General features: G+C 42.4%; 1 protein-coding gene across 4 annotated transcripts in view; it reads left to right on the forward strand.

Moving 5' to 3' along the window:
• The first annotated feature begins 246 nt into the window (after positions 1 to 246).
• Positions 247 to 24,973, forward strand: part of LOC127448706 (phosphoinositide 3-kinase regulatory subunit 5-like) — a 41,827-nt gene continuing 17,100 nt past the window's right edge. Inside the window, exons 1-7 of one of the 4 annotated variants that reach the window (XM_051711444.1) lie at positions 247 to 487; positions 16,463 to 16,573; positions 20,160 to 20,260; positions 20,546 to 20,614; positions 22,399 to 22,537; positions 22,898 to 22,967; positions 24,251 to 24,425. In XM_051711444.1, coding sequence (XP_051567404.1) covers positions 16,474 to 16,573; positions 20,160 to 20,260; positions 20,546 to 20,614; positions 22,399 to 22,537; positions 22,898 to 22,967; positions 24,251 to 24,425 — 654 coding nt within the window. In that variant the 5' untranslated portion in view covers positions 247 to 487; positions 16,463 to 16,473. Of the gene's footprint in view, positions 488 to 14,478; positions 15,074 to 16,462; positions 16,574 to 20,159; positions 20,261 to 20,545; positions 20,615 to 22,398; positions 22,538 to 22,897; positions 22,968 to 24,250; positions 24,426 to 24,973 lie in introns of those variants that run through there. The other 3 variants (XM_051711445.1, XM_051711442.1, XM_051711443.1) reach the window with 3 other exon arrangements.

Here is a 24,973-nt window from a genome sequence, read left to right on the forward strand (position 1 = left end):
TCATGCTCTGGCATTAATCAGTCGAAACAGATCAAAAAGCTTGTCCTTTTCTTTAGTCAGATTGTCGTCCATGCATTGGCTGCTCATTGTATGTAGTAACACAGGTCACACTGTAATTTATAAAAATAAGACCTCTATCATAGAACAAAGACCATGTGTGTAAGTTAAACCTCCTCCCACTCATGACCACATGTCACAGGAGCTCATGTCTTCCTCTTTGAGTTCTTCTGCTCCTTTTCTGTCTGAGTTCCTGTTTAGTCACACTACAGCACAGCAGACGTCCTGAAAACTACTCTTGTTTTTGCTGCCTTTGTTTCGGCATTTTTGCAGGTTGGTTTAATCTAATGCTGAAGGATGTGGTGACATTTCCACCTCTTTTCACCTTAAGTAAATGGGTGCTGAATTACATTGCGAGGACACTGGTTCCGTCTCACCCCGCACAGTGATAAGAGGCAACAAAATTATGGGAAGGGGCTAAGATCTCCAGGTAAGTGGTGTCTGTTGTGCGTTTGTGTGTAACAGTCATTTTCATCAGAGCTCATCTTGCGCATGACAAGAATAGAAGTAAAGAGGAAAAAATTAATGCATACTGTACATTGGAAATGATGTGCAGACTATAACTGACCTTAGCAAGCATCAGAAGAAAACAACTTTTTCATAGTCCACTTCAAGTGCACAAGTGAAGACTCCCAATGCTTCAAGACCCTTTTAATGGAGTTTTAAGATGAGGATGTTCATAGGTGAAGTTGTCAGATGGAGACTGTAGTAATCACTAATTCTGTGACTAAAAAGTGATGCATGCAGAACTGTGGTCTGAATCCTTGCCAGACAAAGGTAGTTTGTTGAATGACATTCATCTTCATGTGTGTAACACAATAATGCAATCCTGTTTTTGTTATACTACGTAGAGATTTATATTGTATAATTGCAGGCATTCTATTCAGGCGTTCTGTTATGTCTTTGCAAGATTCTGTTACTCAGAAGAGGTGGAATTTAACTCTAATGAAACTGTATTTATCTTAGGACTTTAAGCATGCTTTTAATTTCAATGCATGGGCAAAGCAGTTGTTTTTTTCTGTCTACTTATGCTGCAAATGGTCAGATGTAAAAACAGTGGTGAAGTCTGAGATCTTATCACTTTCAAGCAAGATACAGCAGCAGTTCTAGTTCTCACAGATCATTGGGTGACTGTACATAAAGTTGACAGAACATCTGAGTTACATGAAAAACATGACGTTATGAGACGGTATGTGCCAAAATATTTCTGGCCATGCATTATTAACAAAATATATGCAGAAGTCTGCAGATTCTAAATGATTGGATGTAAAATACAGTCAATGCCATCAGCTCTGCTGATGTTCCATCTCTGTAGAGTCCTGTGCTTTAGAATTGGCTTGACGCTGACACACTCATATTATTTGATGCATTAATGCAGTGCAATGCACTCATATTTCCAAATAATGATGGAATATGAGTTTCAATATGCCTCTAAGTAAAATTATTATATATTTCTACATGAAGTAGCTGAGGCTGAGAAAGAGCATATTGACAAATAGTCACTGGTCATAAAGCCATTTCACTTGCAGATTAGTTTCCTGTTAATATGCCATCTATAATATTCAAATGATATATTCATTTTCATTACTATCATAACACTGTAAAAAAATAAAATAATAAAGATTTAAATGTCACTTTGGAAGAGGTAACTGGCATTGAGTATATAGGTTGACGTCAGGGGCAAGAGAGATATAAAGTAGTGAGATACTTCTCCTTTTCATGCAAAAACAGCATTTGACAGAAACTCTAATAATACATACGGATACATAAGGAAGTTTATTTATTAGATTCATGTGCTTGTTCATCAGCAACTAAAACACCAAACAGGAATGTAAAAATATGTTATTGTTGAGTCCAAATCATGAGAAGGTAGATTGTTACATATTTCTGCAAAAAAAAAAAAAAAAAAAAAAAAAAAGTAACATGAATGTTGAATATTTCAAAATATTTCAGTACATTTAAAAAAAAAAGTATAATTACACACCCTGTGTGTAATTGACATAACTGTAAGTTTAAATTGCTTGTGACAATATGACATTATAAGCAATTTAAACTTACACCTGCATGGGTACATTTGATAATTACTCACACTTAATGACAGATCAGTGATCAATTGGCCTAGTTTAAATTCCAGTTAATCTACAGTCTGGGCTGAATATTGCAAAACTGGTTGAGAGTGGAACTGAAACTGGGCAAAAGTTTTTAGTGTGTTTGTGTGTGCGTAACATTGCTTTTGAACACTGGTCAGCTTGTGGTCATAAAATGTAACTGGATACAGACTGTAGGAAAGTTATTGAATATTGTATTGTCATGAGTTTGTCAGATAGCTCTAAAATAAAAATAAAATAAAAAAAACACTTATCTATTGTGAACTACAACTTAAAATTGTACGCATTCCCAAATGTTGCATTCAAGCACAGTGACTGCATGCACATTACACCTGTCACTTTTTGCTTTATTTTTTTGGATTTTTTCCCCTTTTTCATCCAATTTGGAATGCCCAATTCCCAATGCACTTTTAAGTCCTTGTGGTTGCATAGTGATTTGCCTCAATCTGGGTGGCAGAGAATGAACCTCGGTTGCCTCCATGTCTGAGACTGTCAACCTGTGCATCTTATCATGTGGCTTGTTGCATGTGTTGCCATGGAGACATAGTGCGTGTGGAGGCTTCACACCATCCACACTCAGCTCACCATGTGCTCCAACGAGAATGAACCACATTATAGTGACCACAAGGAGGTTACCCCATGTGACTCTACCCTCCCTAGTTTCAAACTAGTGAGCTAGCAAACTCCAGATGTGGTAGCCAGTGTCTTTTACCACTGAGCTACCCAGGCCCCCCGTTCTTTGTATTTCTAAGAATTTCAACAAGTGTTTGTGCTTTAGGTCAGCCAGATCTTCTATATTCAGAATTCGTTATGTTTGAGTCATATTTTGCAGTGAAAGTGGCTGCTTTGTAATCATACATAGGCGTTGGTTATGTCTGACATGAAAGGCTCTGATACGAAAGTTGCTTTGTTTTATACCTCTTCCTGTTTGAATGACAGGAGGCTCATGTCTTTTCTACCAATTTTCATATTCCTCACTGTACTTACCTCTGGGCTCTTAACACCTGGCAGTCAAAATGGGGTTTACATTCCAAATATAGGATAAGCATTATTTATGCTATATATGTTCCAATGACATACTATGAATATGCGCTATATATAAATAGTAAAAAAAAGAAAAGCTGACTGGATGATGTTAGCTATTCTTGATAATTTTGATAAATAGATTTTTTAAGTGCTCGTGCTGCATCAAAAATAGAGTTTGCACCTGTAGACTGTTGCACTTTGTCATATATGTAGAACTGTTACTATTGTTTCTGTGAACCAAACAGATCCCAATCCCGGTAAAAAGAACACTTAGAACACACAAAATCTTTCTTAAAACAAGCTTTATCTGGATATAGAACATCTCAAGGTGTTGGTGATTCAAAGATGCATGCTGTTTTTGATATCTTTACATGAGAAATTTAGGTATTTCATAATATGGGAGATGTACATGCTTAACTGACGAAAAGATCACAAATAAGAATGATGAAACTGAAGTGAAAACTTTCTATAATTGTATGTCAAGAACTTCCAGGGGTTGAATAGCTCAAAGAAGCAAATACTAACCAATGAAAGTATTTTTACAGTATTACTAAATAAAGGTCTGATTTAATTTACAAATTGGGTGTATATACATCTCTAAAAGCTTAATCAACCTCTAATTGTAAAATCACAAATTCTGGCATCTTGATCTGTGTGCATGCATAAAGAATTTGCTACTGCTATCCTTGTTTATACAACACACACTACTCTTCAGTTCAGTTTTATACAACATTACACTGAAACTGAGGTAAGTGTTAAGTTCCCACAGGTACCAATAGAGACTACAAGGAAGGAATAGAGTTCTTCAATTCTGCCTAGAGAGAATAAATCAACATCCTGGTTATGGTAAATACTGCTCTATTATAGATCCCCTACATCCTACTGTACCTGCTTAACTGGGACACTGTGTCGGCAGCAAAATATAAAAAGGAAGCACTTACTGTTGAATATTGTCACCATTGTTTGACTGCTGTTATTTCCTAAAACGATCATGGCAGGGGTAGTTTGGCCTTATTGTTATGGGAGGGAGGGATATGTATGAGAACTTTGGGCTCACAGTAGAATGCACATGGGGGATATTGGTCTGCATCAATCAAAGACTCCACACAATGAGCATCGACCCCCTCTTAGTGTGGGAGTCTATCACAGCGGCCGATCGCACCATAACAATGGAGCGACACCTGTTTCCTCGGCAAAGCTCGAGAGAAACCTTCCTGTATAGGCTGTTGGAAATATGATCAGGAGAAGGAGCAGAGATGGCCCTCATGCTGGGTCTCAGTGTGAGTGGGAATCTACTGAGATGAAGATTGTGAAGTAACTGGGAGCATCTCATCAGAGATGTTGTTAGGATCTGAGGTTTTGTAGTTGATTTTGGACTTTAGCAGAAGGAAGAAAATCTTAAAATATTGAACTTGGCCTCCTTTGTTCCTGTCCCTGCTTCATAATCATCTCATCTGGGACAGTGGTGGCTCAGCGGTTAAGGCTCTGAGTTGCTGATTAGAAGGTTGGGGGTTCAAGCTCCAGCACTGCCAAGATGCCACTGTTGGGCCCTTGAGCAAGGCCCTTGATCCTATCTGCTCCAGGGGTGCCATATAATGGCTGACCCTGTGCTCTGACCCCAGCTTAGCTGGGATATGTGAAAAAAAAAAATAATTTCACTGTATGTGTGCAAATGTGTGATAAATTATAATTATTACAATTAATTATCTTTTAATCTAGGACATGTTAGGAACTGTGGTTCCCTATCTGTCACTCACTGATGTTGTGTCGATGTAGTGACACTAGGGGTCACTCTTGGGAGCCCTAAACACCTCTGCTTTTTGAAAAAAGCAAACATGCAACCACTCATACAGATTTTCTCTTCAGAGCCGAGCGATTGCAATCAGTGCACTGAATTCAATTCACCTCAAACTGCTGGATTTTATGGTGCATTTCAGCGGCTTCTCCCCCTCTGCACCCGTGGAGTGCAGAGAACACTCCTGGGCGATTCGGCAGAGTAAACAAAGAGTATATTCTAAAAAAGAGTATATTTTCTATCCTAAAAGAGCAGCACACAAGGAACGGCTTTTTAAAGATGCCTTTCCGTTTTTGTGTTATTCCTGGTTATGGTCGTTATCTCTCCGCTTCTGATGGCCACGATCGCTGCCTTACATCGTGCGTGGATGAGTCTTGTCCTTATTGCGAGAACACGACCATGGCAACGTTGCAGTCGCGGCTTGCCTTCGTAAGAAAGCAAGCCACCCCAGCAGCTCCCTGCCTCAGTTCTTCTACCTATGGGTATGAGGCCGCGTCGGCTAGCACTGAGGGCGATTTGGGGGCTTCAGTGGGAGCACCTATGCGGGTAACCCCCCACGGACCTGCCATTCCTCAGCACGCTCGCTTGCCCTGGTCGGGCTCTCGGATGAGACCACCGGCTTGTCTCAGGGCAAGTTCGACCTCTTATTCAGGGCCCGGGAAGATGATGAGTTATCGAGCGCAGCATCGGAGAGCGGGCTTGTCCATTCTGACGCGGAGACTTCGGCTGGGCTTCCTCCTTCGGGTATGGTCGTCCAGTCTCAGGCTGATGCGGAGATGACGGACATGCTTTCCCGGGCAGCCGTGAGCGTCGGGTTAGAGTGGAACCCTCCACACTCCCCTGAACCCTCGCGGCTTGATGATTGGTTCCTGGGCCCAGAGTGCCGCTCATGGCCTCGCCTCGCCCCGGTCCCTTTCTTCCGGAAGTGCATGAGGAGCTGACAAGATCGTGGGGGGCACCTTTTACTACCCGATCCCGATCTTTCAGCTCCCCCGCTCTCACTACCCTCGACGGTGGGGCTTCCAAGGTGTATTCGGTGATTCCTCAGGTGGATAAGGTGCTCGTGGTGCACTTGTGCCCAAAACTCCCGTCCAGGGCCTGTAGGTTTACATCATCTCTGACGGCTAAGGCCTGTGGTGCCGCTGGACAAGCCGCCTCCACCCTGCACCCCATGGCTCTCCTGCAGGAACACCAAGCCAAGGCGCTAAAAGAGCAGCACGAGGGTAGTTCTGACCCGGGATTGATGCAGGAACTGCGCTCGGCAACCGACTTCGCTCTCCGGGCGACGAAGGTCCACCCTGGTGGTCCAGGAGTGCCACCTTTGGCTCAACCTGGTTGAGATGAGAGATGCCAACAAGGCACGGTTCCTTGACGCCCCCATTTCCCAGGTTGGCCTGTTTGGCAACACCATCGAGGACTTTGCCCAGCAGTTCTCGGCGGTGAAGCAGCAGACTGAGGCTATTCAACACATCCTGCCCCAGCACGGCTCAAGACCCCGCACCCCGTCTGCTCGTCGCCAAGGGCGTCCTCCTGCAACAACAGCACCGGCTCCGCCGCAGCCCGCCCCTGTGGCCCGGCCCCACCGCAGGAAGCAGACGCCACCCGTCTCACGGCCGGCCGCCAAGAACCCAAGGAAGGCTTTGCAGCGCACCTGAGACGGGCGACCCAGGGACGAGGAGACCTGCTTCTATGGAGCTGGTAGACAGACCACTCCATCCCCCGGTGGAGGGCCGGGAGGAGAATCATTTGTTTCATTTTTCGCCGCACGCCCAAGAGGCTGCGGTGCCCAAAACTTCAACAAAAGAGTGGTTTTCTTGTTCCTTGTTCCCCACATGTCAGGTGCGCATGGCTGTCATCACGACCGCGTCCACCATGCCATTTTGGCAGGATCGGCGCTGCAGCAGTGGACCCCCTGCCCCTGTGCGCCCAGCTGTGGCACAAACATGCCCACACCGGGTTGGTTCCGATGGACTGTGGGGATGATATTCCTCCTCCCCCTCCTCAACCAATCTTATGGTGGGCATCAGGAGCCAGGTAAGTGCTTCGATGTCTCTGGACTCAGCACGGCCACGGGGTTTGAGCCCCCTCGACGTGGCACCTCGGGCTCCACCCTGCCGCGAGGCCCCACCCGTGGGTACGTACAGCGTGATTGTCCCCTTGGTCCCCCTCGCCCGGAGTTTGGACGCGTGGCTCGTGCTTTCCAACCCATCGCGATGGTTGACCCAGACCGTCCAACTCGGCTACGCGATTCAGTTTGCCAGGCACCCGCCCAGGTTCAGTGGCGTCCACTTCACCTCGGTGCAAGTCTACCGCTACCTTGCGTGCAGAGATCGCTACCCTTCTACGGAAGGGTGCGATAGAGCCTGTCCCTCCGGCTGAGATGAAGAAGGGGTTTAACAGCCCCTACTTCATCATAGCGGTGGGTTGCAGCCAGTCTTGGACCTGCGAGTACTGAACTGGCCTTGCACTGATGCAAAAACGCATTTAGCGAGTGTCCGGCATCAAGATTGGTTCGCAGCGGTAGACCTGAAGGACATGTACTTCCACGTCTCGGTCTTACCTTGACACAGACCCTTCCTGCGGTTTGCTTTCGAGAGTCAGGCGTACCAGTACAAGGTCCTCCCCTTCGGCCTGTCATTGTCCCCTTGCGTCTTCACAAAGGACGCAGAGGCAGCCCTTGCCCAGCTAAGGGAAGTGGGCGTCCGCATCCTCAATTATCTCGAGGACTGGCTAATCCTAGCTCACTCTCAGGATGTGTTGTGTGCGCACAGGGACCTGGTGCTCACACACCTCAGCCGACTGGGGCTTCGGATCAACCGGGAAAAGAGGAAGCTCTCCCTAGTTCAGAGCATCTCTTTTCTCGGCTTGGAGTTGGACTCGATGGTGGCGCGCCTCACGAACGAGCGTGCACAGTCGGTGCTGAACTGTCTAAAGGCGTTCAGACAGAAGACAGCGGTTCCACTGAAACTTTTTCAGAGGCTCCAGGGGCATATGGCATCCTCAGCGGTTGCCACACCGCTCGGGTTGATGCATTTGAGACCGCTTCAGCACTGGCTTTAGACTCGAGTCCCGAGATGAGCATGGTACCGCGGGACACATCGTGTGGTCGTCACACTGATCTGCCTCTTCAGCCCTTGGACCAACCTTGCATTTCTATGGGCAGGAGTTCCCCTAGAGCAGGTCTCCAGGCATGTCGTGGTTATGATGGACGCCTCCAAGACAGGCTGGGGCACCATATGCAAAGGGCACACAGCCAGCGGCTCCTGGAATGGCCCGTGGCTGCATTGGCACATCAACTGCCTTGAGTTGTTGGCAGTACTGCTCACCCTGCTGAGTTTCTGGCCGTTGATCCAGGGCAAGCACGTGTTGGTCTGGACGGACAACATGGTGACGGTAGCGTACATCAACCGTCAAGGCGGTCTACGCTCCCGTTGCATATCACAACTCGCCCACCGTCTCCTCCTCTGGAGTCAGCAGCGCCTCAAGTCGCTACGAGCCCCTCACATCCCGGGCGACCTCAAAACCACAGCGGATGCGCTGTCACAACAGGTTATGCTCAGGGAAGAGTGGAGACTCCACCCACAGGTGGTCCAGCTGATTTGGAGTTGATTCGGTTGAGCACAGGTAGACCTGTTTGCTTCCTGGGAATCCTCCCACTGCCCGCTTTGGTACGCCCTGACCGAGGCACCCCTCGGTGTAGACGCGGTGGCACACAGCTGGACCCCTGGACTTTCCCCCAGTGAGCCAACTTGCAAGGTCAGTGAGGATGAGGAGCAGGTCATCCTTGTAACACCCTACTGGCCCACACCGACGTGGCTCTCGGACCTCACGCTCCTCGTGACAGCCCGAACCCCCCTCCCGAGGAAGGACCTTCTTTCTCACCATCTGGCACCCGCAACCAGACCTCTGGAATCTCTAAGTATGGCCCTTGGATGGGATGCGGAAGACCTGCGGTGGTAGACATGATCACTCAGGTTATGGCTCCCTCTACGAGGCGCCTGTATGCCTTGAAGTGGCGTCTGTTCGCTAAGAGGTGTTCTTCCCGACGCGAAGACCCCCAGAGATGCGCAGTCGGATCAGTGCTTTCCTTCCAGCAGGAGAGGCTGGAGGTTCGGCTGTCCCCCTCCACTTTGAAGGTGTATGTAGCCGCCATTTCGGCACATCACGATGCAGTGGATGGTAAGTATCTGGGGAAGCATGACTTGATCATCAGGTTCCTGAGAGGCGCTAGGAGGTTGAATCCCTCCAGACCGTGCCTCATCCCCTCGTGGGACCTCTCTGTAGTCCTTCGGGTTCTACGGGGTGCTCCCTTTGAGCCCCTGAAGTCAGTTGAGCTTAAGGCACTCTTTTTGAAGACTGCCCTCCTGACTGCGCTCACTTCCAACAAGAGGGTAGGGGATCTGCAGGCGTTCTCTGTCGGTGAATCGTGCCTGGAGTTCAGTCCAGGTTACTCTCACGTGATCATGAGACCCCGACCGGGCTATGTGCCCAAGGTGCCCACGACCTTGTTTAGGGATCAGGTGGTGAACCTGCAAGCGCTGCCCCAGGAGGAAGCAGACCCAGCTTTGGCGTTGCTGTGTCTGGTGCATGCTTTATGCATCTATTTGGATCAGACGCAGAGCTTTAGAAGCTCCGAGCAGCTCTTTGTCTGCTTTGGTGGTTAGCGGAAAGGAAGCGCTGTCTCCAAACAGAGGATCGCCCACTGGGTGGTTGATGCCATCGTGATCGCATATCATGTTCAGGACGTGCCGGCCCCCATGGGGTTATGAGCCCACTCTACTAGGAGTGTAGCTGCCTCCTGGGCCCTGACCATTGGCACCTCTTTGGCAGACATCTGCAGAGCAGCGGGCTGGGCAACACCCAACACCTTTGCGAGGTTCTATAATCTCCGGGTTGAGCCGGTTTCGTCCCAAGTGTTGTCAGGTCCGAACAGGTAAGTTCCGGGACAGCTGGCCGGGTGTACTGCTTGCACATAGCGCCTTTACCCTCCCATGAGGTGAAGACATGCGCTTTTGACTCCCAGTCGTGTCACAAGTTATGATCCCTGGATGACTTTCCTCCTTAGCCCTGTGGCAGACGAGTTTGCAGAGAAACTCGCTGCCGGCCCAGTACATGTGCTAACTAAGCCCTGTACTGGGAAGGTGCTCCACATGCGCTGGTTCCCCATAGGTGACCCCATATGATATATCTTCCACAAATCGTTTCCCTGTCGGTAAACTGCATCTTCCTTGGGCAGAGATTCCTCTGTCCCCGGTCACCATGTTTGTAGAACTCCTTCCCCGTTGGGTAGGACCTACCATGGGACTTCTCCACATGGCATACTTCCGACAAGACTCGGTAAGACCATGTGATGTATTTCCACTCGAAGTACTCTGGGCGGGGTGTGGTCTCCGCGGTGTCTTCCCCTTGGGAGTGACACACCCTCCGACGTAGACACTTATGGCCCCCAGCCAGTAAACAATATTCCACTCTTTTTGGGGAGAAAAAAGAGGAAAAGAGGCCACGGCTGGGTTAGCCTGTCCCTATTTGTTGGGCAGTCGACTCAAAAGAGCACTGGGGGAGGTTACGTGATGGCCTGGTGCGCTGGCTATGAGGCACACAGCGGTCTGCCCGTCTCGCACCGTCAGTCTACGTAACACAGTTCAGCTAGTTGTGGCATTTTGTATAGGGACCCCTAGTGTCACTACATCGACACAACATCGAGTGAGTGACAGATAGGGAACGTCCTGGTTACTTTCGTAACCTCCGTTCCCTGATGGAGGGAACGAGATGTTGTGTCCCTCTTGCCACATCACTGAACTACCCGCTGAAATGGCTGGGACCTTGTCTCGTCTCCTCAGCACAAAACCTGAATGAGTGGTTGCATGCCAGCTCCTTTTATACCGGTGTGTCCGGAGGAGTGGCATGCAAATTCCATTCGCCAATTCCCATTGGCCTTTTTTCAAAAAGCAGAGGTGTTTAGGGCTCCCAAGAGTGACCCCTAGTGTCACTACATCGACACAACGTCTCGTTCCCTCCATCAGGGAACGGAGGTTACGAAAGTAACCAGGACGTTTTATAAATGAGACTTTAGCACAAGGAAGAAGGTCTTGAAATTTGGAATTTGGCATCCTGTGTTTGTACTGCCCCTGTAAGACTGTAATACTGCAAGACTCTGAAGTCTGGTTGAAGCTAAATGTAGAGTTGTGCTGTTTTGGTCACTCAAGTGATCCTGAGTAATATGGCTAGGAGCTCCATACACAAGTTTTATCTTCTATTTATTTATAGAATAAAAATTGGGGTCTCCATTCTAAATACACCATCGCTGATTCAGGACAATGTACTTTTAGCAAAGGCCTTGAGTAGCTTTTCACTGATTCAGCACACAGACTCTGCAACTCAGTGTGCCTCTGTGCTTCATATGATAAATTCTCTGGGATTGTATTTGTGTTGCCCAGATGAAATCATCCTCTCACATAAGAGGATGTGAGCACATCCTTTTACATGTCAACAAGGTCACTTCCACATGTTCAGAGGTTGCAAAACGAAAAAGTGTTACAGGCATCTGACTGACTGACGGCTATTGATCACTTGTTTTGCACCCGTTTAGTGCTTTATTATGCCACTAATCAGATTACTGATGCAAAACTGGTCTAAGTTTTGCATCAGTGGTGTAGCCAGAAACAAGACTTTGGGTGTGCCAAGAGAAAACTTAATAAAGCACAATTAAGTGAAATATAATAAAATGAACAATAACAACCATTGCATCAATTTCTTTTATGGTAATGAATGTTTTTTAAGCTATGTGTAGTTTAAATGACTGAAAAAAAAAAAAAAAAAGCAATGGAAAATATGAGGCTTAATAATTTGTCAAAAAAAAAAACAAAACCAAAAAAAAAATAAATAAATAAATAAACCAAAAAAAAAAAAAAAAAAAAAAAACATTTTTTTGGAATGATTCATCATTATTTTCCAAAATATGCTAAAGACACAATTATAAATGACGGTACAATTTGCACAATACAGAAAAAATTATAAAAATACACCAGGACTTAGTTACATTAATTGGTTTAAAAATGTAATTATGGATAAGAAATAAATCAGTAATGCAGTGTAAGAAGATGCAAAATCTTTTTTGAACATTCTTTGTATTTATGGAGAACAAGGAGGTTTGGTTCATAATTTTAAAAAAAGAAAAGAAAAAGAAAAATATTACTGGTGTTACGTTAATTATTAGGCCAATAAAAATAAAGGATAATACCATGTCTGACATGATGCAAACAGTAAAGCATAAAAAATAATTAAAAATAACAACTGCCATTTCATTGAAATGTGCAAGCTTACATTTTGGGTGGCAGTTGCACACCCTGGCACACTACGCCACTGTTTTGCATAATGACGTAGAGGCTTACGATTTAGGAGGTAGTAAAGTCCACAGTCTCAAGACATTCTACTCTGTAAAAAAGGATTTCATCATTAAATTATAACAACATGTTTGTTTCCATCCATTTGACTCGTCACAATAAGTTCTGAAATTTGTAATAGATTTTATGAGTTTTGACTTGATGTCTTTAATTAGATTAATCACAAGTAAATTCAGTGTGGTTGAATAAAGTGTAATGAATTTAAAACTTTAAGTTGTAACCTTTACATCAGCCTACTTGAGTTCACAGTTTTTTTTTTTTTTTTTTACTTGAATGGCAACAGCAGTCACAAGTTCAGTGATGAATTAGTTCCTTCCAGGCAACCTGGCAAGGCTACAGTAGATTTCCATGAGGCTATTCAGACTAATATGAAGCTGTTCTCACTCACATGTCTGTTGTTGAGCTTGAAAACGTGTGACCAACACTCCCAATTTGTGTGAGGAGAACTATAAGACAGAGTGTGGCTTTACTGAACACTTCAGGTTTAATTTCTCATCTTGGTAACTCTTTGTGTTCTCTCAGTAAAGTTTTGATTACTTAATGACTGTCTGTCCCAGCATGGGTTTATAGTCTTGATTTCTTTTGAGTAAATGTACTGTACATAATCACAAATTCCCTTCCTTGGCCATGTGACCACAAAGAAATATAATGTCATCATCCTGTCTATTTTATTAGCTCAGAAAAAAAAGCCCTTGGACAGCCGACAGGAAATCAGCTTCATCTATGTTCAACACTGTTCTGCTTTTCTTATGTTGTCAGAATGAAGAAAATTAGAAGTGGTCAACAGATATGTCCTCCTGTGCTATATGAGATAAAATAGATTTTACATTCAGGACTTCAGTAAAATAAAACAATTAATACAAGTTAACACTGAGAAGAAATAATTTTCCAGAATTATTTATTATTTAAATATTTAATATAATTATTTGCACAACGTTTAGAGTGTTACTGTTAGGAACATTTCCACAACATTCAGAAGCGCATTTCTGTTTACATGGGCGACTTTTTTTTATTCTTTTTTTATGCAAATCCGGTTTATGACGCGTGACGCCCAATGGACAGCGCGCGCAGTGTGTGCAGCGCAACGTTTGGTGAGTGAGAATGAGTTTTGTGTTGTGAACACTGTTAGCAAAATACATTGCACCCTATCCTTTCATTAGCTCAAGGATAATATCTGTGGTGTTTGTGTGTTGGGTTTAATGACTCGCTGTTATTCTCTGAATGTTTGGTTCGTGGTCTTTGGGGATTTATTCTTTTTTTTTGACAGTGGGGAAGACTTGAGAGTCATTTTAAAGCACAAACGCAACAGTGTCAAATACGAGCGAGCCACTTTTATAATATTGCCCTCATTTAGTGATACCCCCCATCCACCCCCAGCCCAATTAATATAAGTTAACATCACCAGCAGAAAGTAATGATTTACAAGACTTTGAAAGTTGCTTGATATCTGTAATAGTGTCATTCTTAAGGTTTTATCTATATCTCTGTCACAGATGAACTTTTAAAACTGCTCTTGTAAGCCAAATTTTGAACCTGTAGCTCAACGAGTGGAGGTTATTGTACATTTCAAACTTTCACTGGTATGTGACTCACTGAGAGAAATTCCACCATATGCTGTTATTTGCATTTAAGGAAATTGGTTTATTGGAAGAGGAATTCTCCATTTTCCTCTTTGTTTAAAAGTCATGAATCCTCTCACTTAACTCTGTTGGAGAAATTTGTTTAATCTTAGAATACACTAATACGATTTTGCACTTCATATTGATTTTTTTTTCTTCAATATTACATAACATATAAATATGAGGTAAATAATTTGTGATAAATAAGAAATTTGACAAACATTTTTTTTTTTCTTGGGTTTTCTCATATTGATGTTTATCTGCATGGTTTGTACATTTCTCTTCATGATGTTCTGTTCTATTTCCTTTAGCTCGCTATTACACTTAATTCCCAAATTTCCTCGGCTGTCCCCAAACTAACTTGTTATTGTTTATTGCTAGATGACAGGTGCCATACTTCTAACAGTAAATCTCAGGCACTATAAATGTTATCAGGATGGAAAACAAACAGTCGGCAGTCGTGTAATCCCCCTGACAATCCCTGAACCTGACAATTCTCTTGAAATTCTCTGATAGCAGTTAACATGAATTAACAATACGTTTACAGCACTTAATAATCTTGGATAAAAAATCTTGTTTAATTTCAATATATACTCAGAATCAGAATGAGCTTTATTGCCAAGTGTTCTCGCGTACACAAGGAATTTTTTTTGGGTGATAGGAGAGATAAGTGCACACAGAACATTACAGTGAGACACAGAATATAAAACAAGGTAAGAGTATAAATAGACACAAATAATAGGACATATAACATAGCATGGCATATGTGCAAGTCGTAATGTACTGGGGGGAATTCTCCTGAAGTCCACTATAATCTCCACTGTTTTGAGCGTGTTTAGCTCAAGGTTGTTGTGACCACACCAGCCAGCCAGCTGATCAACCTCCTGTCTGTATGCAGACTCGTCACTGTCATGGATGAGGCAGATGACCGTGGTGTCGTCTGCAAACTTCAGGAGCTTGACAGTGGGGTCTTTTACAGTGCAGTCATTCGTGTACAGGGAGAAGAGCAGTGGAGAGAGAACGCATCCCTGAGGAGCACCAGTGCTAATAATGAGGTTCCCAGATGTGAGTTTCCCCAGTCTCACTAGCTGCTGCCTATCTGTCAGAAAGCTCGTGATCCATCAACAGATTGGGGTGGGCATGGAGAGCTGGGTCAGTTTGGTTGAGAGAAGATCAGGCATGATGGTATTGAAGGCTGAACTGAAGTCCACGAATAGGATCCTAGCATAAGTCCCAGGTCTGTCGAGGTGTTGCAGGATATAATGCACGGTAAGGAAACTGAAGGGGGTCCAGCAGGGGTCCAGTGATGTCTTTCAGGTAGGCCAAAACCAGTCTCTCAAGTGACTTCATGACCACAGATGGGAGAGTGACAGGTAGTCATTTAGTCCTGTGATTTATTTATTTATTTATTTATTTTTGGGGGGTGGGGGGGGGACCAGAATGATGGTGGAGCGTTTGAAGCAGCAGGGAACTTAACACAGCTCCAGTGATCTATTGAAGATCTGTGTGAAGATGGGGCCAGTTGGTCAGAGCAGACTTTCAGACATGCAGGTGAAACACCGTTTGGGACTGAAGCTTTCCTAGTCTTTTGCTTCCGAAAGACCTGGCACACATCCTTCGCACAGATCTTAAGTGCAGATTGAGTAGCAGGAGGGGGGTTCCAGGAGGTGTTGGTGTGTGTGTGTTAAGTGAAAATCAGAGTGAAGGAGGGGTATGAGACTGGGCTTTTCAAACCTACAGTGAAACACATTCAGTTCATCAGCCATTAGTTGACTCTCTACAAAGCGAAGGGGAGTCATATACTTGGTAATGCTTTTTAGGCCTTTCCACACAGATGCAGGATCGTTGGCTGAAAACTGTTTTTTCAGCTTTTCAAAGTAGCTTCTTTTAGCCACTCTGATTTCCTTAGTCAGTGTGTGTACTAACACATATTTGAAATTAAAAGTTGTATTCATTAACATTAATTAATTAATTAATTATGAACTAATAAGAACTAACTATAATCAATTGTATTTTTTATAAATTATCATTAACCAAGATTAGTAAATGCTGTTAAAAATGATTGTTCATTGTTATTTCCTAATACTTAACGCATTTGGTAATGAAAACAAATAGAACCTTACTGTAAAATGTGATCAGCACAATTTATTAATACATATCGATACATCATTTAGGTTGCACAATAACATAACTGTCTGTGGCATTGGATATACAGGCTATCTGAAGCCCTACCTCCTGTAATATAACACAGCATAACATAATTTTGAATAATCTTATTGAAGTTCTTGCTTTTAAATAAAAGGAAGCTGTTTTCACTGCCTTACATAATATCGTCTCAGTATCACAATTACAGGTCAGATGAAGGATGTAGTGTGTGCTGTGACCTTTTGTTTCCCTATTTCAAAAATAGTTTTACACCTTAGATGTGACTGTAGTGTTTATGCTTTTTTAAAGGTATAGTCAAGATGCAGTACACCTCGTGCACAGAGGACCGGATCCAGCATGCCCTGGAGAGGTGTTTGGATGGACTCCGGCCATCAGAAAGTCTGACACAGTCCTGGAATAGTAAGGCCATCTGACTTGCTTTCTTTTGCCAATAGTAGCCTTTTTGCTAGACTTCACAGCAGAAGTTTTTTGTACGTTCTCTGCCATTTTTCTCTGAGCTTGTGTTGCAGACATGGGCGTAGGCAGGACTTACCATTTGGTTCGGTGCTCTTGTGTGGTTATATTTGAATTTTCTAAAATTATGGGTGTAATATTAAAAAAAATAAAAATTCAAAAGTTCTGTCTATGTGTCTTAGCCAACGTAGCAATCAAAGCCTTGTATTGTATCTTAGAACTGTTTTGGAAGCAAATACACCACAAATTTTAAAATGGATTCTTAGTTAAAAATTGGCTTCTAAAATTGTGTACTGTGTTTGGGTGGGCCTAAATTCCAACTAGATGGGCCTGTGCCCACCCTATTACACCCCCATTTGGTTGCAGAATTTAATAGTGTGGACAACCTTTTTTATATATATTATAAAAGTGTGCTTTTTTTAACTTTATGAGGTCATATAGAATAACATCAAAGACTAATAAAGCACAAAATGTAGTTGTAGGGCTTTACCGGTTGTTTAGATCAGTGTTACTATCAGAAATAATTAATAATTTTTTCTGTAGTTATTAATTAATATTTAAATTAATTAATTGGATCTAACTCATTAAAACCTCATATGGGGCTCCAGTAAATGTAGTGTGCTACGTTTAGGAGCAAGTTTGGTTATTAGCAATAATGAATAATTATCAGAGATAATTATTAATTATTAAAATCAATAGAACATTGATGAGAATCAATGTTAGCTTTTTAAAATCCTTTAAATCAACAATTATCAAAGATAATCGTTAATTGTTAACATCGATGAAACATTAATTAAAATTAACACTAGCTTATTGATCATTCAAATTCAATCATCAAAGATAATTATCAATTATCAAAAATCAATAGAATATTAATAAGGATTAACATTGACGGGGCACCACCCTGGAATTAGGGACTAATAACCAAATAGTAAAATAGTCTCAATATTAGATTGTTTTCTTAGGAAAATCGACATCCGAAGAATATCGATTTTCGGGGAAAAAAAACAATGAATGAAGGTTTGAATCCGAGCACTGACATCCCGTCAGCATGACACAGGCGTATGCAAAACAAACCAAAACACTTCTCTTTGTAATATAAACAAAAGTTTATTTATGCAGTAATATCAATTAATAATTAATACAATGCAGTCAATAAACTTCCGACTTACAACTACAAACTAAACAGTGATATGATTAGATATGGAAATAAAAATAATTCTATAACACATAGGGTGTGTGTGTGTGTGTGACAGTGTGTGTGTAAGGAGGGACACGCACAAAATAGCGGACGTGATTCTCGTGGAGAGTATGTCACGCAAGACTTCCGGCCAGGGAATATGACCGCGAATGGGGGCGGAGATGGCGTCTACCAGTTACCGCGTATATCCGCTTGTACGATAGCTTAGGGACAAAGCTGGGCTTTAGCATTTAAGCTATCTACGAGCCAAAATGTGTGCCAGAATGTTTGTGAGGGGTCGCGTGCCTGCGTGTGTGTGTGTGTGTGTGTGTATGTGTGGTTAGTACGAGAGAGAGAGAAGTGACAGCCCTAAAGCCGATTTCGCGATTTCGAGAAAGCAGTTGTTTAGTTCATCGGTCAGAGACGCGGTGGACGGCTCGTAAACAGTCCCGCGTTGTTTGACTCTTCAATGGATGAACTCAGTTGCTGTCTCACCTGTGATGGCGAAATTGCACAACAAACCAATTTGGTTGGACCACAATACAGCAAAACAAATTTGTGATAATTAATACCCTGAGTATTAATAATGAGTGGACATGGTGGTCCCTAAACTGTACAAGCAAAACCTTGAAACACAAGAATAACACACTATAATATTCTATCTCTGCCCAGAGGTAAACCTCTTACTTGAATCGCACGAGGACACAGGTAGAATGTGTTTTCCTCCATCCTTTAACTCTAACCTGGTTCCTTGAGGCCTGTGTGATGACGGGAGGCCGTTTCCTCACTCTGTCGGCGGGCGGTACGGCTGTTGATTGTCGGCGGGCAGTACGGCTGTTGATTCTCGGCGGGCTGGCGGAGAACTCAGAAATGTCGACTTGATTGAAGATGGAAGAGAAATCTTTAATCTCTTCACTTCTGTAGGCAAACGGATGAAGATGCGAATTGCTCGGCGGTCTCCTTCGGATCTGTTAGAGTGTTCGGTGGAACACATAGTAATCTCAACTCGTCCAGCGAGATGGAGATTGCATGGCCACAGTTTCAAGTCGGATATTACTTCCTTGTGCCACGAGGTTGCACCTGAGAGAAGCAAAGAGCTACGTCTATATTCGGTGAACAAAGTCACTGGAAGTGAATTCTGGAAGCATTTCAGAGGTATTTCAACTCCTGATGATGTCATGTTTGAGGGACGTTCTGTTGTGTGCCTCATCCAATAGGAGTTGAGAGTTCGATCCTTTAGTGAGCAAGGCTTCATGGATTTGTAGTCTGTTTTGGACTCCCTTTGTTTGATTTTGGCACGATTTTAATCAGTAAGATTTACGACTTAGAAGGTGGGGGCTTGAGTTATGTTTTTACGACTGTGTTAGGCCTACCTTTGTCTTCTATCTGAATACATGAGGCCCAACATAGTTGTGACACACTTGTTGAGTTCTGAATCTTTTTTTGGCTTTGTTGTGCAAAAGACATCAATAGAATCGTTTTTTTTTTTTTTTTCTCTCCACTTCTTTGCTTTGGTTGTTGTTTTCTGAAACAGGGAGACAGGTGTTGGTAGGGCAAGACCATTTTTGTTTTGTTTTCTGTCACCTCTTACTGGTAAGCACCAAGGTGTTGTTTATCAAACTTGCTTTAGATCTGCATAGTTTGACACTGTTGATACATTCAGAGAGAAATAGATGTTATTTTCAGAGAGTGTGTTAAAGGAAATGTATTATTTGACACCTTCAGTTTGGCAGGAAACTGAGATGTGCGCTGTCCTTTGGTGTTGTCCATTAGGGTGGTGGAGCAGGTCTTCAGCAGGGCTGCAATTTATTTATTTATTTATTTATTTATTGTCTTAGGCAGAGCAAGTCATACTATTTCATGCAGAGCAATAGGCCTAGATCAGCATAGTTCTTGTGTTTTGCACTAAAGGTGTGTCGTTTTTGAGGTTATGAAGTTCTGTCACTTAGCCAATTTGATCTGTTAACACTGCTACTGTCAATGTTGACACAAAAATGCTGTCTGTCTATTTTCCGAGAACGCTAACCAGAGTTGTAGCACATTTTACACAGTTTAGAGCAGGAAACCCTTTGACCCCGCTCAGGAAACATTTCAGAGTTTCAAACTGGCTATCATGTAATTAACTAGTCCTTTCCTGACTGTTGTGTGTGTGTGTGTGTGTTCTGATTGACTGATGCATTTTATCTCTGCTTGACTCATGTGGTGTAATTTGGGGCGGGCAGTGGTAACGTGTACTATGGAGGACTTGTTTACTAGATCATCTTCATCTGAGGGATAAACCATGCACCCTATTTCTAGTTTCACAATTAGGGTTCTCATGCATGTACTGGATATCTATGTGTGTTTGCACAGCTGGTTGGTGTTTGAACCGCTGGAGTCTAGAGGAGCTGGTTAAGAGAGACCCAGAGAATTTTCTCATCCTTCTACAGCAAATTCTTAGAAAAGCCAGGGAGGTAAGTAGATGTACCCATAACAGAATAAAATGCTAGAGTTACACTCAGCAGCATTTGTGGTGCTATATGCTTCCTTGAAGTATTCAGTGCCCCCTTGTGGTCTATAAGGTTTATGATATATACATTTGCATCTAATCTTATCTAAAAGATGTTCGCTTTGAATTAAAGCAACTAAGATTTATAGATTTAGCAGTAATGAACTACAATTGTAATGCATATTGTGGTCAAGGATACCATGCAGGTTTGCTGTGATGTTTTCTTTTTTCTCTCTTTATGGTATTTCAGGTTCAGGAGGAGTGTCATTATGAACTCGTTGCCCCCTTAGCTCTCATGTTTGAGTCCACACTATTGCAGGTAAAGATTCATGAACACTAGGCTGATAATTGAAGAATAGGTCTGAATCATTATCTAATAAATTAATAATGAAATTGTGATGCATCTTAATTATCCTACATGTAATTTAGGGAAAACAGTAATCACTTAAACATAATTGTGTTTGTAAATATATGTGAATAGTTGACACTCATCATTTGCCTTTATTATTCACCTTTTTGCCTTAAATAGTTAATTTTAAATGGTCCTGCGGTGTGACAAATACATTTTTAAAAGTACAAATATTCTGTGTAATCTCAAAAAATTTGAGAGCATAATCTTAATTTTAATCTCTCAAATAAATGAGCAAAATGCTGTTTAAAATACACTCACTGAGCACTTTATTAGGAACACTATACTAATACTGGGTAGGGCCTCCCTTTGCTCTCAAAACAGCCTCAATTCTTCATGGCATGGATTCCACAAGATGTTGGAAATATTCCTTTGAGATTCTTCATGTTGACGTGATCACACAATTTCTGCAGATTTGTCAGCTGCACATTCATGCTGTGAATCTCCTGTTCTACCACATCCCAAAGGTGTTCTATTGGATTCAGATCCAGTGACTGGGAAGGCCAGTGAAGAACAGTGAACTCATTGTCATGTTCATGAAACCAGTTTGAGATGACTTTTGCTTTGTGACATGATGTATTATCTTGCTGGATGTAGCCATTAGAAGATGGGTAAATTGTGGCCATGAAGTGTTGCATATGGTCAGCAACAATACTCAGGTAGTCTGTGGAATTCAAGCAATGATTTATTGGTATTAATGGGCCCAAAATGTGCCAAGAAAACATTGCCCACACCATTACATCACCGCCACCAGCCTGGACTGTTGACACAAGGCAGGTTGTGTCCATGGATTTATGCTGTTGGTGCCAAATTCTGACTCATCCATCTGTGTACATCAGCTGAAATCCATATTCTTCAGACGAGGCTACGTTTTTCCAGGCATCAACTGTCCACTGCTGGTGAGTCTGTGCCCAATACAGCCTCAGCTTTCTGTTATTGGCTGCCAGAAGTGGAACCGGACATGGTCTTCTGCTGTTGTAGCTCACCCGCCTCAAGGTTCGATGTCTTGTGCATTCTGAGATGCTGTTCTGCTCACTACAATTGTACAGAGTGGTTATCTGAGTTACCGTAGCCTTTCTGCAAGCTCGAATCAGTCTAGCCATTCTCCGTTGACCTCTGTCATCAACAAGGCATTTCCATCCACAGAACCGACGCTCACTTGATGTTTTTTGTTTTTGTCACCATTCTGAGTAAAATCTTGAGACTGGTGTTCGTGAAAATCCCAGGAGATCAGCAGTCACAGAAATACCCAAACCAGCCCATCTGGTACAAACAATCATGCCACCGTTGAAATCACTGATCACTTTTTTTCACCATTCTGATGCTTGATGTGAACATTACCTGAACCTCCTGACCCGTATCTGCGTGATATTATTCATTGCACTGCTGCCACACGATTGGCTGTTAAGATAATCGCATGAATAAGTAGGTGTACAGGTGTTCCTAATAAAGTACTGAGTGAGTGTAGTTTGAGATGGAGTATGGCATGTCACACTACAGGACATGTCAACATTCCCAAAGTATTTAATGTATTTCACTACCCATGAACAAAGCCTCTGTTGAGGCGTACAAGAGTATAATTAAGCATACTTGGCAATAAAGCTCATTCTGATTCTGATAAGCCTCTAACTTTTGGCCCATTTCAATCACGCAGAGACTGATGTTAGTGACTTAACATATTTCTCTGTTTTCAGGTTCCATGTTGTCCATCTGATGGAGAGATTCTGATGGAAGCTTGTGAAGTCTTCCATGGTTTCCTAGCATGGCCTGAGCCCTACTGCAGTGTGAGTCGGAACCTGCTTTCCACCTTACATCAAGAGCTCAGAGCTCCAGGTAGCACACAAATTCCCACAAAGTACACATAAACACTCAAATATACTTTTATGCTTTTATAAGTCATCAACTAGAAACTGACCGCCAGCTTGGTAACCTTGGCCCAAACAACTGATTCATAGTGCTGATCAGATATAGTTCAGTCACATAGTGCCCCTTAGTGGTTCTAAGAAGCATTGCAGCTATTTACCATCACACTTGTTTGTCTTTAAGAGCAGATGCAGTACCTAAAATATTACTTAACGTGCACTCTAACATCAATGCATCAAGTTTCTGATCTGTTACATAAGGCTGATATCTGATGAAACACTGTGTTCTTGTCTGTTGATACATGTGTGTCTTTGTCTTTGCCTGTATTAGGGATTTCGTACCACAGACTGATGAGAGAGGAACAAGGCCTGGCCACCACCAGTCTGCGTTCTAAGATCATGTGAGTGTGTTTCCACAGAAGCAGGAGGAAATCCTGTTGTGTCAGTTATTACTCAGCCCTTTGTGGTTACAGTCTTCACCTCTTTCTTCATATGTCAGTTCTTGGATATTCAGAATGTGGACTTTATTGGTTAAATTTATTGACAGGTGTTTTATATAGCTTTTATAAGTCTGCATGTTATTGTGAAACTGTTAACAGCAAGATTAGTTACAATTAGACCATCAGAACATCTGTGTGAAATGTAAAGGATTAGTTCACCCAAAAAAATAATAATAATTCTGTCATTTACCCTCGTTCCAAACCAGTATGACTAACTTTCTTTCGTGAAACACAAAAGATGTTAGGCAGAATCATCCGGATATTTCTTGCTTACTTTTTTATGAATACTGAGGATTCGGAGATACTACTCCATTGGCGTACTGTTTTTGGCTTACTATGTAGTAGGGAAGTATGGATATTCGGAGACAGTCATAAGGGTTTGGAAAGAAATGAGGATAAGTAATTGACAACAGAATTTTCATTACAAATTAACTGTCCCTTTAACCTCTTTCTTGAAGTTTTTTTAAAAACATTTTTTTAACAAAACTATTATGGTAGTACCATATTTTTGTGGACAGGGTGGGCATGGTGTAATACCAAGGTTTTTCTGTGGCATAACAGTTATTTGGTATACTTTCAAGTACACCTTGGAGTACAAAATAAATATAATGGTATACAGAATGAATATGGTAAACATTCAGTACCATGGTATATAAATTACCATGGTATTAACATTTGATACCATCCCTTTATCATGGTACTACCATAGTACTTTTCAAACAATTGAACAGTTATGGTACACAGCTGCAGCTGACACAATTAAGTGGTCACTGGTTCTGATCCAACAACATGACCAAATAAGTAGGTCAACCAGACTGTTCTTACTAATCCATTCTGTTATTCCACTATAAAATGTGTGTGTTTTTTGTTATGGTTGAGAATTTCATTTGAGCACAGGTCGATCCTATTACCCATAAGGATGCATGCCACACTTAAGCTCTCCTATTCAGCTTTTCTGTTATTGTCACACAAAATGGCTATTTCTCTTAAAATAAGTATTCTTTAAAGTGATTAAAAATTAAAGTGTCTGTTCTTGCTCGAGTTGTTATCCTCAAATTAAATCTAAAAAGGTTTGCCAGCATTCAGTTCGTCGTAAACACTACAAACGTTGAGGGTGCAGGTCTTCTGAGGACAAGGCTGTGTTTATTTTACATTGATGTTTTTTGCTGTTTTCTCTACTGCAGTACGGTGTTGTTGATGAACCCGGCTGAGGTGCCTGCTGAGTTCCTGTCTGTGGCGGAACAGCTCAGTGGAGCAGAGGTCTCGCAGAGAGAGAGCAGCATTACACTCATTAAACACAGCTACCAATCAGTGTTCGGAACCAAATACTCACTACAGACCATCAGCAATGCTCTACAGGTATTCCACACTGGCGAGCAACAGCATACACCAACAGTTTTACCATTTATGACAACGCAAACACAAAACAAGAGTCACAACTAGTGTATGTGGAGTGACTGGCTTTCTTCATAAGATTTTTTTTTAAATTAGGTTTTGAATTTGCTCCAAAAGGCTTGAATTAATATACAGATTGTTTGTGTGCGTGGTTCTGATTTTGCATACATTGTGGGGCCCAAATGTCTCCACAAGGATAGTAAAACTTTAAATCATTTACATTGTGAGGAAAACTGCTAATTAATGTTGTAGTGAAAATGTACAAATGCAAAATGTTTTCTGTGAGGGTTAAGTTCTGAAGTAGGGTTAAGGTTAGGTGATAGAAAATATTAGTTGGATATAAAAATTATTAGTTGGGTATAAACATTATTGTCAAAGGAAAGTCCCCACCATGATATAAAGAGGAACCCGTTTGTGTCAAATTATGATTGAAAGCTTATGTATGTGTAGTTTTGACATATATGTGGGTGGGTGGGTGGGTGGCTGATGGAGAAAAGGATAAAGGGATGGAG

The sequence above is a fragment of the Myxocyprinus asiaticus genome, chromosome 12, assembly GCF_019703515.2.
Source record: "Myxocyprinus asiaticus isolate MX2 ecotype Aquarium Trade chromosome 12, UBuf_Myxa_2, whole genome shotgun sequence".
In the NCBI taxonomy this organism is placed as follows: domain Eukaryota; kingdom Metazoa; phylum Chordata; class Actinopteri; order Cypriniformes; family Catostomidae; genus Myxocyprinus; species Myxocyprinus asiaticus.